This window comes from Asterias rubens, unplaced genomic scaffold (assembly GCF_902459465.1).
Source record: "Asterias rubens unplaced genomic scaffold, eAstRub1.3, whole genome shotgun sequence".
Classification (NCBI taxonomy): domain Eukaryota; kingdom Metazoa; phylum Echinodermata; class Asteroidea; order Forcipulatida; family Asteriidae; genus Asterias; species Asterias rubens.
The window spans coordinates 1-16,817 of NW_022985782.1; the positions used below are offsets into that span (position 1 = coordinate 1).

The 16,817-nt window shown below is 44.8% G+C and overlaps 1 protein-coding gene across 1 annotated transcript; it reads right to left on the minus strand.

The window, feature by feature from the left end:
* Positions 1–8,389: 8,389 nt before the first annotated feature.
* Positions 8,390–15,519, minus strand: LOC117306684. Its single transcript, XM_033791167.1, has 3 exons — positions 15,311–15,519; positions 8,647–15,102; positions 8,390–8,438 (listed from the first exon to the last, which is right to left on the minus strand). Exon 2 carries the CDS (start codon positions 15,006–15,008, stop codon positions 8,934–8,936), a length of 6,075 nt encoding a protein of 2,024 aa, XP_033647058.1. The 5' UTR covers positions 15,009–15,102; positions 15,311–15,519; the 3' UTR covers positions 8,390–8,438; positions 8,647–8,933.
* Between the last annotated feature and the right edge of the window lie 1,298 nt (positions 15,520–16,817).

The window sequence follows — 16,817 nt, forward strand, 5'->3', positions numbered from 1 at the left end:
GTTTTTAATTGTCCGGGCCTATTTTTTGAATGACTATTATTTTTGGTTGGGTTCCCTGACTGCGCCGTGTGTTTGTGTACATTGTATACACGCACAGTGTACGTCAATTTCTAATGGGTGCCTGCTCACGCCGTCGCATCTAGCCCCGCCTTAAAAATCGTCAGAGCATTAAGTTTTGTACGAGAGGAAAGCCCTTGAACATGGCAATCCTCTGGTGGTAAAATTTTGAAGATTGAGCATGATATGGGATCGAAATTACCCGGTTTACATTTTGTTTTTTTCTCCGACAGCTCTGTGCACAAAACTCCCATAGTGGAGGTTGTTGAAATCGTTTCTGAGCAACCCCGCTTACTTGAGCTTTTTTCTATCAAGAAGTGTGCAAGTCGCCCTAAACCTTTAACAAATGGATGCAGGGACATGCCACGATGACTAAGGTACAAACTGCATCTCTCTGGCTTTTTTAGTTCCAGAGTTATTCCAGAGCATTGCTGAAAGTTTTTAATTGTCCGGGCCTATTTTTTGAATGACTATTATTTTTGGTTGGGTTCCCTGACTGCGCCGTGTGTTTGTGTACATTGTATACACGCACAGTGTACGTCAATTTCTAATGGGTGCCTGCTCACGCCGTCGCATCTAGCCCCGCCTTAAAAATCGTCAGAGCATTAAGTTTTGTACGAGAGGAAAGCCCTTGAACATGGCAATCCTGTGGTGGTAAAATTTTGAAGATTTTGAAGCTTGAGCATGATACTGGGACCGAAATTACCCATTGTACATTTTGTTTTTCTCTCCGACAGCTCTGTGCACAAAACTCCCATAGTGAAGGTTGTTGAAATCGTTTCTGAGCAACCCCGCTTAATTGAGCTTTTTTCTATCAAGAAGTGTGCAAGTCGCCCTAAACCTTTAACAAATGGATGCAGGGACATGCCACGAATGACTAAGGTACAAACTGCATCTCTCTGGCTTTTTTAGTTCCAGAGTTATTCCAGAGCATTGCTGAAAGTTTTTAATTGTCCGGGCCTATTTTTTGAATGACTATTATTTTTGGTTGGGTTCCCTGACTGCGCCGTGTGTTTGTGTACATTGTATACACGCACAGTGTACGTCAATTTCTAATGGGTGCCTGCTCACGCCGTCGCATCTAGCCCCGCCTTAAAAATCGTCAGAGCATTAAGTTTTGTACGAGAGGAAAGCCCTTGAACATGGCAATCCTCTGGTGGTAAAATTTTGAAGATTGAGCATGATATGGGATCGAAATTACCCGGTTTACATTTTGTTTTTTTCTCCGACAGCTCTGTGCACAAAACTCCCATAGTGGAGGTTGTTGAAATCGTTTCTGAGCAACCCCGCTTACTTGAGCTTTTTTCTATCAAGAAGTGTGCAAGTCGCCCTAAACCTTTAACAAATGGATGCAGGGACATGCCACGATGACTAAGGTACAAACTGCATCTCTCTGGCTTTTTTAGTTCCAGAGTTATTCCAGAGCATTGCTGAAAGTTTTTAATTGTCCGGGCCTATTTTTTGAATGACTATTAGTTTTGGTTGGGTTCCCTGACTGCGCCGTGTGTTTGTGTACATTGTATACACGCACAGTGTACGTCAATTTCTAATGGGTGCCTGCTCACGCCGTCGCATCTAGCCCCGCCTTAAAAATCGTCAGAGCATTAAGTTTTGTACGAGAGGAAAGCCCTTGAACATGGCAATCCTGTGGTGGTAAAATTTTGAAGCTTGAGCATGATACTGGGACCGAAATTACCCATTGTACATTTTGTTTTTCTCTCCGACAGCTCTGTGCACAAAACTCCCATAGTGAAGGTTGTTGAAATCGTTTCTGAGCAACCCCGCTTAATTGAGCTTTTTTCTATCAAGAAGTGTGCAAGTCGCCCTAAACCTTTAACAAATGGATGCAGGGACATGCCAGAATGACTAAGGTACAAACTGCATCTCTCTGGCTTTTTTAGTTCCAGAGTTATTCCAGAGCATTGCTGAAAGTTTTTAATTGTCCGGGCCTATTTTTTGAATGACTATTATTTTTGGTTGGGTTCCCTGACTGCGCCGTGTGTTTGTGTACATTGTATACACGCACAGTGTACGTCAATTTCTAATGGGTGCCTGCTCACGCCGTCGCATCTAGCCCCGCCTTAAAAATCGTCAGAGCATTAAGTTTTGTACGAGAGGAAAGCCCTTGAACATGGCAATCCTGTGGTGGTAAAATTTTGAAGATTGAGCATGATATGGGATCGAAATTACCCGGTTTACATTTTGTTTTTTTTCTCCGACAGCTCTGTGCACAAAACTCCCATAGTGGAGGTTGTTGAAATCGTTTCTGAGCAACCCCGCTTACTTGAGCTTTTTTCTATCAAGAAGTGTGCAAGTCGCCCTAAACCTTTAACAAATGGATGCAGGGACATGCCACGATGACTAAGGTACAAACTGCATCTCTCTGGCTTTTTTAGTTCCAGAGTTATTCCAGAGCATTGCTGAAAGTTTTTAATTGTCCGGGCCTATTTTTTGAATGACTATTAGTTTTGGTTGGGTTCCCTGACTGCGCCGTGTGTTTGTGTACATTGTATACACGCACAGTGTACGTCAATTTCTAATGGGTGCCTGCTCACGCCGTCGCATCTAGCCCCGCCTTAAAAATCGTCAGAGCATTATGTTTTGTACGAGAGGAAAGCCCTTGAACATGGCAATCCTCTGGTGGTAAAATTTTGAAGATTGAGCATGATATGGGATCGAAATTACCCGGTTTACATTTTGTTTTTTTCTCCGACAGCTCTGTGCACAAAACTCCCATAGTGGAGGTTGTTGAAATCGTTTCTGAGCAACCCCGCTTACTTGAGCTTTTTTCTATCAAGAAGTGTGCAAGTCGCCCTAAACCTTTAACAAATGGATGCAGGGACATGCCACGATGACTAAGGTACAAACTGCATCTCTCTGGCATTTTTAGTTCCAGAGTTATTCCAGAGCATTGCTGAAAGTTTTTAATTGTCCGGGCCTATTTTTGAATGACTATTATTTTTGGTTGGGTTCCCTGACTGCGCCGTGTGTTTGTGTACATTGTATACACGCACAGTGTACGTCAATTTCTAATGGGTGCCTGCTCACGCCGTCGCATCTAGCCCCGCCTTAAAAATCGTCAGAGCATTATGTTTTGTACGAGAGGAAAGCCCTTGAACATGGCAATCCTCTGGTGGTAAAATTTTGAAGATTGAGCATGATATGGGATCGAAATTACCCGGTTTACATTTTGTTTTTTTCTCCGACAGCTCTGTGCACAAAACTCCCATAGTGGAGGTTGTTGAAATCGTTTCTGAGCAACCCCGCTTACTTGAGCTTTTTTCTATCAAGAAGTGTGCAAGTCGCCCTAAACCTTTAACAAATGGATGCAGGGACATGCCACGATGACTAAGGTACAAACTGCATCTCTGTGGCATTTTTAGTTCCAGAGTTATTCCAGAGCATTGCTGAAAGTTTTTAATTGTCCGGGCCTATTTTTGAATGACTATTATTTTTGGTTGGGTTCCCTGACTGCGCCGTGTGTTTGTGTACATTGTATACACGCACAGTGTACGTCAATTTCTAATGGGTGCCTGCTCACGCCGTCGCATCTAGCCCCGCCTTAAAAATCGTCAGAGCATTAAGTTTTGTACGAGAGGAAAGCCCTTGAACATGGCAATCCTGTGGTGGTAAAATTTTGAAGATTGAGCATGATACTGGGATCGAAATTACCCATTGTACATTTTGTTTTTTCTCTCCGACAGCTCTGTGCACAAAACTCCCATAGTGGAGGTTGTTGAAATCGTTTCTGAGCAACCCCGCTTACTTGAGCTTTTTTCTATCAAGAAGTGTGCAAGTCGCCCTAAACCTTTAACAAATGGATGCAGGGACATGCCACGATGACTAAGGTACAAACTGCATCTCTCTGGCTTTTTTAGTTCCAGAGTTATTCCAGAGCATTGCTGAAAGTTTTTAATTGTCCGGGCCTATTTTTTGAATGACTATTAGTTTTGGTTGGGTTCCCTGACTGCGCCGTGTGTTTGTGTACATTGTATACACGCACAGTGTACGTCAATTTCTAATGGGTGCCTGCTCACGCCGTCGCATCTAGCCCCGCCTTAAAAATCGTCAGAGCATTAAGTTTTGTACGAGAGGAAAGCCCTTGAACATGGCAATCCTGTGGTGGTAAAATTTTGAAGATTGAGCATGATACTGGGATCGAAATTACCCATTGTACATTTTGTTTTTTCTCTCCGACAGCTCTGTGCACAAAACTCCCATAGTGAAGGTTGTTGAAATCGTTTCTGAGCAACCCCGCTTACTTGAGCTTTTTTCTATCAAGAAGTGTGCAAGTCGCCCTAAACCTTTAACAAATGGATGCAGGGACATGCCACGATGACTAAGGTACAAACTGCATCTCTCTGGCTTTTTTAGTTCCAGAGTTATTCCAGAGCATTGCTGAAAGTTTTTAATTGTCCGGGCCTATTTTTTGAATGACTATTATTTTTGGTTGGGTTCCCTGACTGCGCCGTGTGTTTGTGTACATTGTATACACGCACAGTGTACGTCAATTTCTAATGGGTGCCTGCTCACGCCGTCGCATCTAGCCCCGCCTTAAAAATCGTCAGAGCATTATGTTTTGTACGAGAGGAAAGCCCTTGAACATGGCAATCCTCTGGTGGTAAAATTTTGAAGATTGAGCATGATATGGGATCGAAATTACCCGGTTTACATTTTGTTTTTTTCTCCGACAGCTCTGTGCACAAAACTCCCATAGTGGAGGTTGTTGAAATCGTTTCTGAGCAACCCCGCTTACTTGAGCTTTTTTCCTATCAAGAAGTGTGCAAGTCGCCCTAAACCTTTAACAAATGGATGCAGGGACATGCCACGATGACTAAGGTACAAACTGCATCTCTGTGGCATTTTTAGTTCCAGAGTTATTCCAGAGCATTGCTGAAAGTTTTTAATTGTCCGGGCCTATTTTTGAATGACTATTAGTTTTGGTTGGGTTCCCTGACTGCGCCGTGTGTTTGTGTACATTGTATACACGCACAGTGTACGTCAATTTCTAATGGGTGCCTGCTCACGCCGTCGCATCTAGCCCCGCCTTAAAAATCGTCAGAGCATTAAGTTTTGTACGAGAGGAAAGCCCTTGAACATGGCAATCCTGTGGTGGTAAAATTTTGAAGATTTGAAGCTTGAGCATGATACTGGGACCGAAATTACCCATTGTACATTTTGTTTTTCTCTCCGACAGCTCTGTGCACAAAACTCCCATAGTGAAGGTTGTTGAAATCGTTTCTGAGCAACCCCGCTTAATTGAGCTTTTTTCTATCAAGAAGTGTGCAAGTCGCCCTAAACCTTTAACAAATGGATGCAGGGACATGCCAGAATGACTAAGGTACAAACTGCATCTCTCTGGCTTTTTTAGTTCCAGAGTTATTCCAGAGCATTGCTGAAAGTTTTTAATTGTCCGGGCCTATTTTTTGAATGACTATTAGTTTTGGTTGGGTTCCCTGACTGCGCCGTGTGTTTGTGTACATTGTATACACGCACAGTGTACGTCAATTTCTAATGGGTGCCTGCTCACGCCGTCGCATCTAGCCCCGCCTTAAAAATCGTCAGAGCATTAAGTTTTGTACGAGAGGAAAGCCCTTGAACATGGCAATCCTCTGGTGGTAAAATTTTGAAGATTGAGCATGATATGGGATCGAAATTACCCGGTTTACATTTTGTTTTTTTCTCCGACAGCTCTGTGCACAAAACTCCCATAGTGGAGGTTGTTGAAATCGTTTCTGAGCAACCCCGCTTACTTGAGCTTTTTTCTATCAAGAAGTGTGCAAGTCGCCCTAAACCTTTAACAAATGGATGCAGGGACATGCCACGATGACTAAGGTACAAACTGCATCTCTGTGGCATTTTTAGTTCCAGAGTTATTCCAGAGCATTGCTGAAAGTTTTTAATTGTCCGGGCCTATTTTTGAATGACTATTATTTTTGGTTGGGTTCCCTGACTGCGCCGTGTGTTTGTGTACATTGTATACACGCACAGTGTACGTCAATTTCTAATGGGTGCCTGCTCACGCCGTCGCATCTAGCCCCGCCTTAAAAATCGTCAGAGCATTATGTTTTGTACGAGAGGAAAGCCCTTGAACATGGCAATCCTCTGGTGGTAAAATTTTGAAGATTGAGCATGATATGGGATCGAAATTACCCGGTTTACATTTTGTTTTTTTCTCCGACAGCTCTGTGCACAAAACTCCCATAGTGGAGGTTGTTGAAATCGTTTCTGAGCAACCCCGCTTACTTGAGCTTTTTTCTATCAAGAAGTGTGCAAGTCGCCCTAAACCTTTAACAAATGGATGCAGGGACATGCCACGATGACTAAGGTACAAACTGCATCTCTGTGGCATTTTTAGTTCCAGAGTTATTCCAGAGCATTGCTGAAAGTTTTTAATTGTCCGGGCCTATTTTTTGAATGACTATTAGTTTTGGTTGGGTTCCCTGACTGCGCCGTGTGTTTGTGTACATTGTATACACGCACAGTGTACGTCAATTTCTAATGGGTGCCTGCTCACGCCGTCGCATCTAGCCCCGCCTTAAAAATCGTCAGAGCATTAAGTTTTGTACGAGAGGAAAGCCCTTGAACATGGCAATCCTCTGGTGGTAAAATTTTGAAGATTGAGCATGATATGGGATCGAAATTACCCGGTTTACATTTTGTTTTTTTCTCCGACAGCTCTGTGCACAAAACTCCCATAGTGGAGGTTGTTGAAATCGTTTCTGAGCAACCCCGCTTACTTGAGCTTTTTTCTATCAAGAAGTGTGCAAGTCGCCCTAAACCTTTAACAAATGGATGCAGGGACATGCCACGATGACTAAGGTACAAACTGCATCTCTCTGGCTTTTTTAGTTCCAGAGTTATTCCAGAGCATTGCTGAAAGTTTTTAATTGTCCGGGCCTATTTTTTGAATGACTATTATTTTTGGTTGGGTTCCCTGACTGCGCCGTGTGTTTGTGTACATTGTATACACGCACAGTGTACGTCAATTTCTAATGGGTGCCTGCTCACGCCGTCGCATCTAGCCCCGCCTTAAAAATCGTCAGAGCATTAAGTTTTGTACGAGAGGAAAGCCCTTGAACATGGCAATCCTGTGGTGGTAAAATTTTGAAGATTGAGCATGATACTGGGATCGAAATTACCCATTGTACATTTTGTTTTTCTCTCCGACAGCTCTGTGCACAAAACTCCCATAGTGGAGGTTGTTGAAATCGTTTCTGAGCAACCCCGCTTACTTGAGCTTTTTTCTATCAAGAAGTGTGCAAGTCGCCCTAAACCTTTAACAAATGGATGCAGGGACATGCCAGAATGACTAAGGTACAAACTGCATCTCTCTGGCTTTTTTAGTTCCAGAGTTATTCCAGAGCATTGCTGAAAGTTTTTAATTGTCCGGGCCTATTTTTTGAATGACTATTATTTTTGGTTGGGTTCCCTGACTGCGCCGTGTGTTTGTGTACATTGTATACACGCACAGTGTACGTCAATTTCTAATGGGTGCCTGCTCACGCCGTCGCATCTAGCCCCGCCTTAAAAATCGTCAGAGCATTATGTTTTGTACGAGAGGAAAGCCCTTGAACATGGCAATCCTCTGGTGGTAAAATTTTGAAGATTGAGCATGATATGGGATCGAAATTACCCGGTTTACATTTTGTTTTTTTCTCCGACAGCTCTGTGCACAAAACTCCCATAGTGGAGGTTGTTGAAATCGTTTCTGAGCCACCCCGCTTACTTGAGCTTTTTCCTATCAAGAAGTGTGCAAGTCGCCCTAAACCTTTAACAAATGGATGCAGGGACATGCCACGATGACTAAGGTACAAACTGCATCTCTGTGGCATTTTTAGTTCCAGAGTTATTCCAGAGCATTGCTGAAAGTTTTTAATTGTCCGGGCCTATTTTTTGAATGACTATTAGTTTTGGTTGGGTTCCCTGACTGCGCCGTGTGTTTGTGTACATTGTATACACGCACAGTGTACATCAATTTCTATTGGGTGCCTGCTCACGCCGTCGCATCTAGCCCCGCCTTAAAAATCGTCAGAGCATTAAGTTTTGTACGAGAGGAAAGCCCTTGAACATGGCAATCCTGTGGTGGTAAAATTTTGAAGATTTTGAAGCTTGAGCATGATACTGGGACCGAAATTACCCATTGTACATTTTGTTGTTCTCTCAGACAGCTCTGTGCACAAAACTCCCATAGTGAAGGTTGTTGAAATAGTTTCTGAACAACCCCGCTTAATTGAGCTTTTTTCTATCAAGAAGTGTGCAAGTCGCCCTAAACCTTTAACAAATGGATGCAGGGGCATGCCAGAATGACTAAGGTACAAACTGCATGAAAAGAAGGTGTACTTGAACTTTGATTTATTGGTGATCATATACCCGTGGTTCTATAGAGAAAGCAGAAATTAACCCCAATCAATTATACATATTGGGCTGGTAACAGTAATCATCGTTATACATTATACGCTATGATATGGGCCTACATGCATTTATATGCATTGTCACAATGTGGATGTAAACAAATCGAAACGTGAATTACATGGAAAACCAACTTCCCTTAAAATCACCCTTTGTAATAATTAAAACAGTACTCACGATTAGGATGCACGCACGGGACTTTGGTGATTAATAGAAGTGATTCGATGATTGGATTAACCTGGATATTTAGGAATTATTTGAGGAATTTACGTGATTAGTTTGGATTTGGACTTGTAAAATGGCGATTGGTATGATCATGGAAACATTGGAGATTTTGATTCAAGAGAGGGCGCTATAACAAAAACTGTCCTGATGCGGAGACTTTCTGACAGCCACCCCAAATTTAGGCTCTAAATTTTATCAAACAGAGAAAGTCTTCAAAAGTCCACGATAGGTGTCCATCTCTAGGGGTCTTCACTATCGGTGATCTCAGGTAGGCGTATCAGACGCGCAACGGGTCTGGTGTATTCGCGATCAGCGACTTTAACTCTGGCCGCTCGGATGCGATCATCAACTCCAGGAAGTGTCTCGATGACTCTACCAACTAGCCAATGAGCTCTAGGCTGCTGAGGGTCAGCAATCATGACAACATCGCCACAGGTGAGGTTACGGCAGTCCTTTTGCCATTTTGGGCGAAGTTGGAGGCTTGGCAGGTAGTATTTCAGGAAATGTGACCAGAACTGGTCCGCTAGTACTTGGCTGTGGCGCCATCGGCGTCGTCCTATCAGCTCGTCGACAGGGTATACTACTTGTGGAAGTGACTGGTCGTGGCGTCCCATCAGTAGGATATTCGGAGTTATGGGATTGATGTCTGCAACATCAGATGAGATGTAGCCCAATGGCTTGGAATTGAGGATGCCTTCAATTTCTATCAGGACGGTGCGTAGTACGGCTTCGGTGACTGATTGGTCCTTGATTACAACCTTGAGACCGTCTTTAATACTCTTGATCTCTCGCTCCCACACTCCGCCGAAGTGAGGTGCACTGGGTGGATTAAACTTGAATCTCACTTTCTGGTCGCCTAGTTGTGCAGCAAGGTCAGGTTTCATGGCATGGAATGCTTCCTGTAATTCAGTTTCAGCTCCCTTGAAATTGGTTCCGCAATCAGATATCAACTCATAGGGCTTCCCTCGTCTGGAAATGAAGCGCCGAAAGGACATCAAGAAGGCATCGGTGTCCAGGCCTTCTAAGAGATCTATATGAATAGCTCTGGTCGTCATACACTTGAAGATCACCCCCCACCTTTTCTCGGAGCGGCGACCAATCTTGACATGCATCGGACCGAAACAGTCAACACCGGTAGAGTAGAAGGCTGGCTTAAATAGACGGAGACGGGACGGAGGAAGATCACCCATCTTTGGTACTTCGGGTTTTGCGCGCCATTTGCGGCATTCAAAGCATTGATGCTGATGACGACGAATTGCCTCCCTTCCCCGGAGTATCCAAAACTTGCGTCTTAATTCAGCTAGAATACGTTCTGGACCATAGTGAAGAAGCTTCTCGTCATAGTCACGTATTATCAGCTTGGTGATGTGGTGATGAGGATCAAGGACGATTGGGTATTTAACAGCATCGGAGAGGATTTCTGCCCTACGTAGTCGTCCTCCAACTCTGATGAGCTTTGCGGTTTCGTCATAGGCTGGGTCCAACTGTGAGAGCTTGCTCCCGGACGGTATTCCTCGTTTGGCCTTTAAGGCAGACAGCTCTTCAGGGAAGCTTTCGAGTTGACATTTTTGGTACAGAAGATTTTCGATGTCCTCCCGCAACTGTGCTGTGTCATCTCCAGGTTTGGCCACCCCGTGAAGGGATAGTTTGAAAGCCTCTACCAGAGCGTCCCAGCTGTTGTACTGATGGAGATCGGGCTGCAATGGGTTTTCTACAATGGCAGTCTTACCACAGAAGGTTGCTTTCTTCAGCTCTGTTGCATCCTCTGTAGGGTCAGTGATTGGACTTTTCGGCCACTGAGACGGAGGTTGACGAAGATAGAGTGGGCCTGTCTTCCATCGGGATTCTTCACTCAGTTCTTTGAGTGACTTACCCCTGGTAATGTCATCGGCAGGGTTGTTCTGGGTGTCCACATAGCGCCAGTCCTGCACATCTGTAAGGGTCTGTATTTCGGTGACACGAGTACCAACGAAGACCTTATATCGGCATGATTCTGACTTCAACCACTGCAGGACCGTGGTCGAATCGCTCCATAGGGTGACCTTGTTGATCTCTAGGGTAAGTTCCTTACGAAGGAGATCGGCTAGTTGTGCACCGGTGAGAGCTGCTGATAACTCGAGTCGTGGCATCGATAGTTGTCTTTTCGGTGCCACTCTGGATCGAGACATGAGAAAACTGACGCTGACGTTCCCCTTGTCATCTTCAGTGCGGAGGTAGGCAACTGATCCGTATACTCGTTCAGATGCGTCACAGAAAACATGTAGTTCTCTATTGGAAGTCACTGTGTTGACATCAGGCGGGGTGTAACATCTCGGCAGTTTAACCAGAGGAAGGTCGGAGAGCTCCTCCTCCCAAGTGAGCCACTGATCACGGATCTTTCCTGGTTCCAGAGGGTCGTCCCAGTCTCGTTTTGTCTTCCAAAGGTCTTGCACTAGCACCTTAGCACGTGCTGTGAAGGGAGAAATGTAGCCAATTGGATCATACTGGCTAGCAAGAATCTTGTAGATAGTTCGTAGGTTGAGCGTCGAGTACTCAGTTGATCTGTGTTTATAACTGAGTTCGTCTGTTGAACATTGCCATCGAAGTCCAAGGGTGCCTTCGGACAAGTCGTTCTGACCAAAGGCTAACCAGAGCTCGTAGCCTTCAGATCTGGCATTAGATGGAAGTTCATCAACTACTGAAGGGATGTTGCTGGCCCATTGTCTGATGTTGAAACCACCAGTTGAGAGTAGCTTTCGCATCTTCATAACGAGCTCCTTTGCTTCGGATATGGTAGGTTTACTGTCAAGGCAATTGTCGACGTAGAATGCCTGGTCAACTGCACTGCAGACATCCTTGTCATCGCTGACGTGTTTGCGTAGTGCAAATGTGGCACAGCATGGGCTGCACGTGGTGCCAAATGGTAAAACTTGCCATTCGTAGATATCTGGCTCAACGTCTCGGTTCATCTTACGCCATACAAATCGAAGGAGAGGTTTGTCTTCAGGGAGTAGTCTCACTTGATGGAACATTGCCTGAATATCCCCAGATATGGCAACAGGGTGTTGGCGGAATCGCAGGAATACGCCGAGCAGTGAAGCACCTTGTGTTGGCCCTGGTAGTAGGTGATTGTTGAGGATCTTGCCTTCATACTCGTAAGAGCAGTTGAATACCAAGCGGTGTTTTCCATTGTGCTCAACTACGTGGTGCGGAATATACCAGGACTCTTCAGTTTTCAGAGCTTCTTCGTTGCTGATGATTTTCACAAAGCCTGTGTCGACAAGGGTTTGGATAAGCTTGTTGTGAATTTCAGCTTTATCTGGGTGTTTTTGGAGGCGTCTTTCGTTCCGCTTCAGGTTTTGCATGACGGCTTCCTTAGTAGCTCTGAATTTGTTGTCGTCTTTGGTGCGAAGTAGAGGAGTGGCGTAGCGCTGAACTCCGTCAATCTCTTTTCTGATGGTTTTCTCTTCAAGTGTCGCTATGGCTTGCTTATCTTGTTTCGAGCGAGTGACTTGCTTTTCAGAGTAGGGTAGGATGTCTGCTTGCCAGAGTCGTTCAACATTTTTAAGCAGATCTGTGGTTGGCTGAAGGGTTGTCGTGAATAAGCACTGTTGCTCTTCTGATTGGCTTTGAAGGAGATTGGCTGGACCCTGTAGAGACCAACCAAGTTTTGTGCATACAGCTAATGGTGCTCCTCTGGGGCCAAATCGAACTGGTTGTATCGGGTGAATGAGGTCAGCATAGTCTGAACCAATCAGGATTAGTGGGCAAGCCTTATTGATCGGAGGCAAGGGTATCTGACGAAGGTGTGACCATCGTTTCTTGAGGGCTTCAACAGGATACGAGTACTCAGAGAGGCACAAGTTGTTGGCAGCAAAGGCACCATTGATAGGATATCTGACGTCAGAGTTGTCCCTGGGTGACACTTGCAGGTTAACTGATTTTCCTGCACATAGGAATGGCTCACTGCGCACTGTAGCCAGGAGTATGTTGTCTTCTACCCCAGAAAGCTTCAACGCTTGAACAGCTGGCATCAGGATCATGGTTCGCATTGAACCGTCGTCAAGGATGGCATAGGTCTCCATCATCCCTCCTGGTCCGTGAAGCAGAACTTTTACCACCTTTAGCATAATATGATGTGGTCGGGAGGGTTGGTCGATGAAGAGGGCTTGCGTTACTGCTTCTGTGACGTAAACCTTACTAGCTCCGCTCTGGATGGCAGCATGGAGGGCAGTCAGGTGCTGTTCTTTGCAGGTGTTACAAGGTTTCTTCAGGGTGCAGTTTTCTGGCTTGTGGGAACGCCCACACCTCCAGCACCTATTCTTTTCCTTGATCCAGTTAATGATCTGTTCGGTTGTCAACTGTTTAAACTCTGTACAGCTGTTGAGGTAGTGTGTTGTCTCGTTACACTTGGGACAGTAGGCTTTGGGTCTGTTTGGGCCCTTCTGTCCAGAGTAAGTGGTGTTCGTCGATGGGGGCATCGTTGGTGTTTCGTTTGTGACGAATACTGCTGTTGCAGGAGCATTCCTCTTCTGAAAGTGTTTATCCTTCTTATCAGTAGAAGGGTTGTCACTCTTCTGGATAGCAGTAGCCTGACTGACAATTCGCCTCGCTCGGGACTTCGTTTGCAACCAGTTTGCAAAGTGGAGTAGGGTATAGGTGTTGTTTGAGTCTACCTTAATTATGTCTCTACTAATGCAGTGCTCCACAAATCTATCTCTGTAGCTTGATGGAAGTTTGCTTAGGAGTCGGTCGACATGAGAACCGCACTTTAATTCATAGCCATTCTCTCCCTCCAGAGATTTAAGCATCCCTACCAATGAATGCACGGAGAGGGAAAAGTTCTCAAAGGCGTCATTGTCGTTGTACTTCACAGGGGGCATACTCAGGATGGAGTTGATTTCACTCTGTATCAACTGCCGTGGTTGACCGTACCTTTCTTTCAAGGCTTGCAGAGCTGCAGTGTATGGCTTGGCTTCATGGATGAAAGCTTCGGCTAACCTCTTGATGTTCCCGCTGAGTTTACCCAGCAAAACCTGGTACTTGTACGGCTCGGTTAAGTGGGGATGAACGTCGATCAGGTTATCGAGTGCCATTTTTAGGAGGGCAAAGTCTTTCTCCTTTCCACTGCTGAAGGTAGGTAGTACTGGCCTTGGTATGCCATATGAAGAGGCAATCAGCATCTCCGTGGAGTTCGGCATCATCATTTGTGCTGGAGCTGGCCCCATTGGATGTGATGGAGCCGGGTACGGTTGTGCGAAGGGGTTTGGAAAAGGTGGTGCCCAACCAACCGACTGTGTTGGTGCAGTCATAGGGTACGGATTGGTAACTGCCGGCTGCATGGACGGTGGTGTTACTTTAGATGGAGAATAAACAGCCGGAATGGTGACATCAACTACGTGTACTTCAGCTTTGTGCTTATGAGCTGCAGTATTGCTGTATGTAGGGAAATCACTCAAGTTGTCTATGTGAGTATTCTCAGCACTGACTGTGATTGTTTGACCCTGGGTTGGTGAGTCAGACAATGTTGTTTGGTTGATAGAAGATGGGGTCACAGTTTGATGCTGTTTCTCTATCTCTGGTTCTGGATCACTGTTGACCATGGCTGTGATCAGTCGTGCTTCATTTAGCTGTTGTTCCACTTCTCGCAATCTTCTTTGTCTTGATAGTCGTGTGTTCAGAGACTCGCGCTGACGAAAAGCATTTCGCTCAATTTCTTCGGCACGTCTACGAGCCGCAAGGGCTTCTTCGTCTGCGTGTATCCGTGCGGCATATGCCTCATCGTCTAGCCTTTGTAACTCTTCATCTGCTGATTGATCTTCCTCAATCTGGCGTTTCATCTCTTCCAGTTCAGCCTGTTTGCGTTGCTGTTTGAGTTTCGCTGATTGGGAGTCACTCAGTATTGACTTGAAGGAAGATTTACTGTGACGGGACTGTCCGCTGTAGAGTGAGTTCGATGAGTGAGAACTCCTCCGTGAACGAGATGTTTGTGTGGTTACAACGCTACGTTCATCTGTTCTGCCGGAAGTTGAAGGATGGTGGTCAATAACAAAGTCCTGAAAGTGGGCCGGCATACGTCTGTCCCGAGAGGACCGAGAACGGGATTGGACGGTAACAGCACTTGTCTGTAGTCCAACTGCTGCAGCTGTAGCTGTGCTGCAAACCCCGGTAGAGGAAGGTGAGGTCTCGACGATGGTGACAGTAACTGGGACTGGATGTGTACTGGTAGCTGGACTTGCAACTGGAATAGTAACACCGCCAATGGTAACTGCATGGGTATCATCAAGAGGGGTTGTCTGGTTAATGTTCTCGGTCTCCATTTCATTCGTAGCCATAGCTGTAGGTCGCTGGTTCAAATACGGGCTCGAAGGACCATGAAAAGAAGGTGTACTTGAACTTTGATTTATTGGTGATCATATACCCGTGGTTCTATAGAGAAAGCAGAAATTAACCCCAATCAATTATACATATTGGGCTGGTAACAGTAATCATCGTTATACATTATACGCTATGATATGGGCCTACATGCATTTATATGCATTGTCACAATGTGGATGTAAACAAATCGAAACGTGAATTACATGGAAAACCAACTTCCCTTAAAATCACCCTTTGTAATAATTAAAACAGTACTCACGATTAGGATGCACGCACGGGACTTTGGTGATTAATAGAAGTGATTCGATGATTGGATTAACCTGGATATTTAGGAATTATTTGAGGAATTTACGTGATTAGTTTGGATTTGGACTTGTAAAATGGCGATTGGTATGATCATGGAAACATTGGAGATTTTGATTCAAGAGAGGGCGCTATAACAAAAACTGTCCTGATGCGGAGACTTTCTGACACTGCATCTCTCTGGCTTTTTTAGTTCCAGAGTTATTCCAGAGCATTGCTGAAAGTTTTTAATTGTCCGGGCCTATTTTTTGAATGACTATTATTTTTGGTTGGGTTCCCTGACTGCGCCGTGTGTTTGTGTACATTGTATACACGCACAGTGTACGTCAATTTCTAATGGGTGCCTGCTCACGCCGTCGCATCTAGCCCCGCCTTAAAAATCGTCAGAGCATTAAGTTTTGTACGAGAGGAAAGCCCTTGAACATGGCAATCCTGTGGTGGTAAAATTTTGAAGCTTGAGCATGATACTGGGACCGAAATTACTCATTGTACATTTTATTTTTCTCTCCGACAGCTCTGTGCACAAAACTCCCATAGTGAAGGTCGTTGAAATCGTTTCTGAGCAACCCCGCTTAATTGAGCTTTTTTCTATCAAGAAGTGTGCAAGTCGCCCTAAACCTTTAACAAATGGATGCAGGGGCATGCCAGAATGACTAAGGTACAAACTGCATCTCTCTGGCTTTTTTAGTTCCAGAGTTATTCCAGAGTATTGCTGAAAGTTTTTAATTGTCCGGGCCTATTTTTTGAATGACTATTATTTTTGGTTGGGTTCCCTGACTGCGCCGTGTGTTTGTGTACATTGTATACACGCACAGTGTACGTAAATTTCTAATGGGTGCCTGCTCACGCCGTCGCATCTTGCCCCGCCTTAAAAATCGTCAGAGCATTAAGTTTTGTACGAGAGGAATGCCCTTAAACATGGCAATCCTGTGGTGGTAAAATTTTGAAGATTGAGCATGATATGGGATCGAAATTACCCGGTTTACATTTTGTTTTTTTCTCCGACTGCTCTGTGCACAAAACTCCCACAGTGGAGTTTGTTGAAATCGTTTCTGAGCAACCCCGCTTACTTGAGCTTTTTTCTATCGAGAAGTGTGCAAGTCGCCTTAAACCTTTAACAAATGGATGCAGGGACATGCCACGATTAAAATTTTGAAGATTGAGCATGATATGGGATCGAAATTACCCGGTTTACATTTTGTTTTTTTCTCCGACAGCTCTGTGCACAAAACTCCCATAGTGAAGGTTGTTGAAATCGTTTCTGAGCAACCCCGCTTAATTGAGCTTTTTTCTATCAAGAAGTGTGCAAGTCGCCTTAAACCTTTAACAAATGGATGCAGGGACATGCCACGATGACTAAGGTACAAACTGCATCTCTGTGGCATTTTTAGTTCCAGAGTTATTCCAGAGCATTGCTGAAAGTTTTTAATTGTCCGGGCCTATTTTTTGAATGACTATTATTT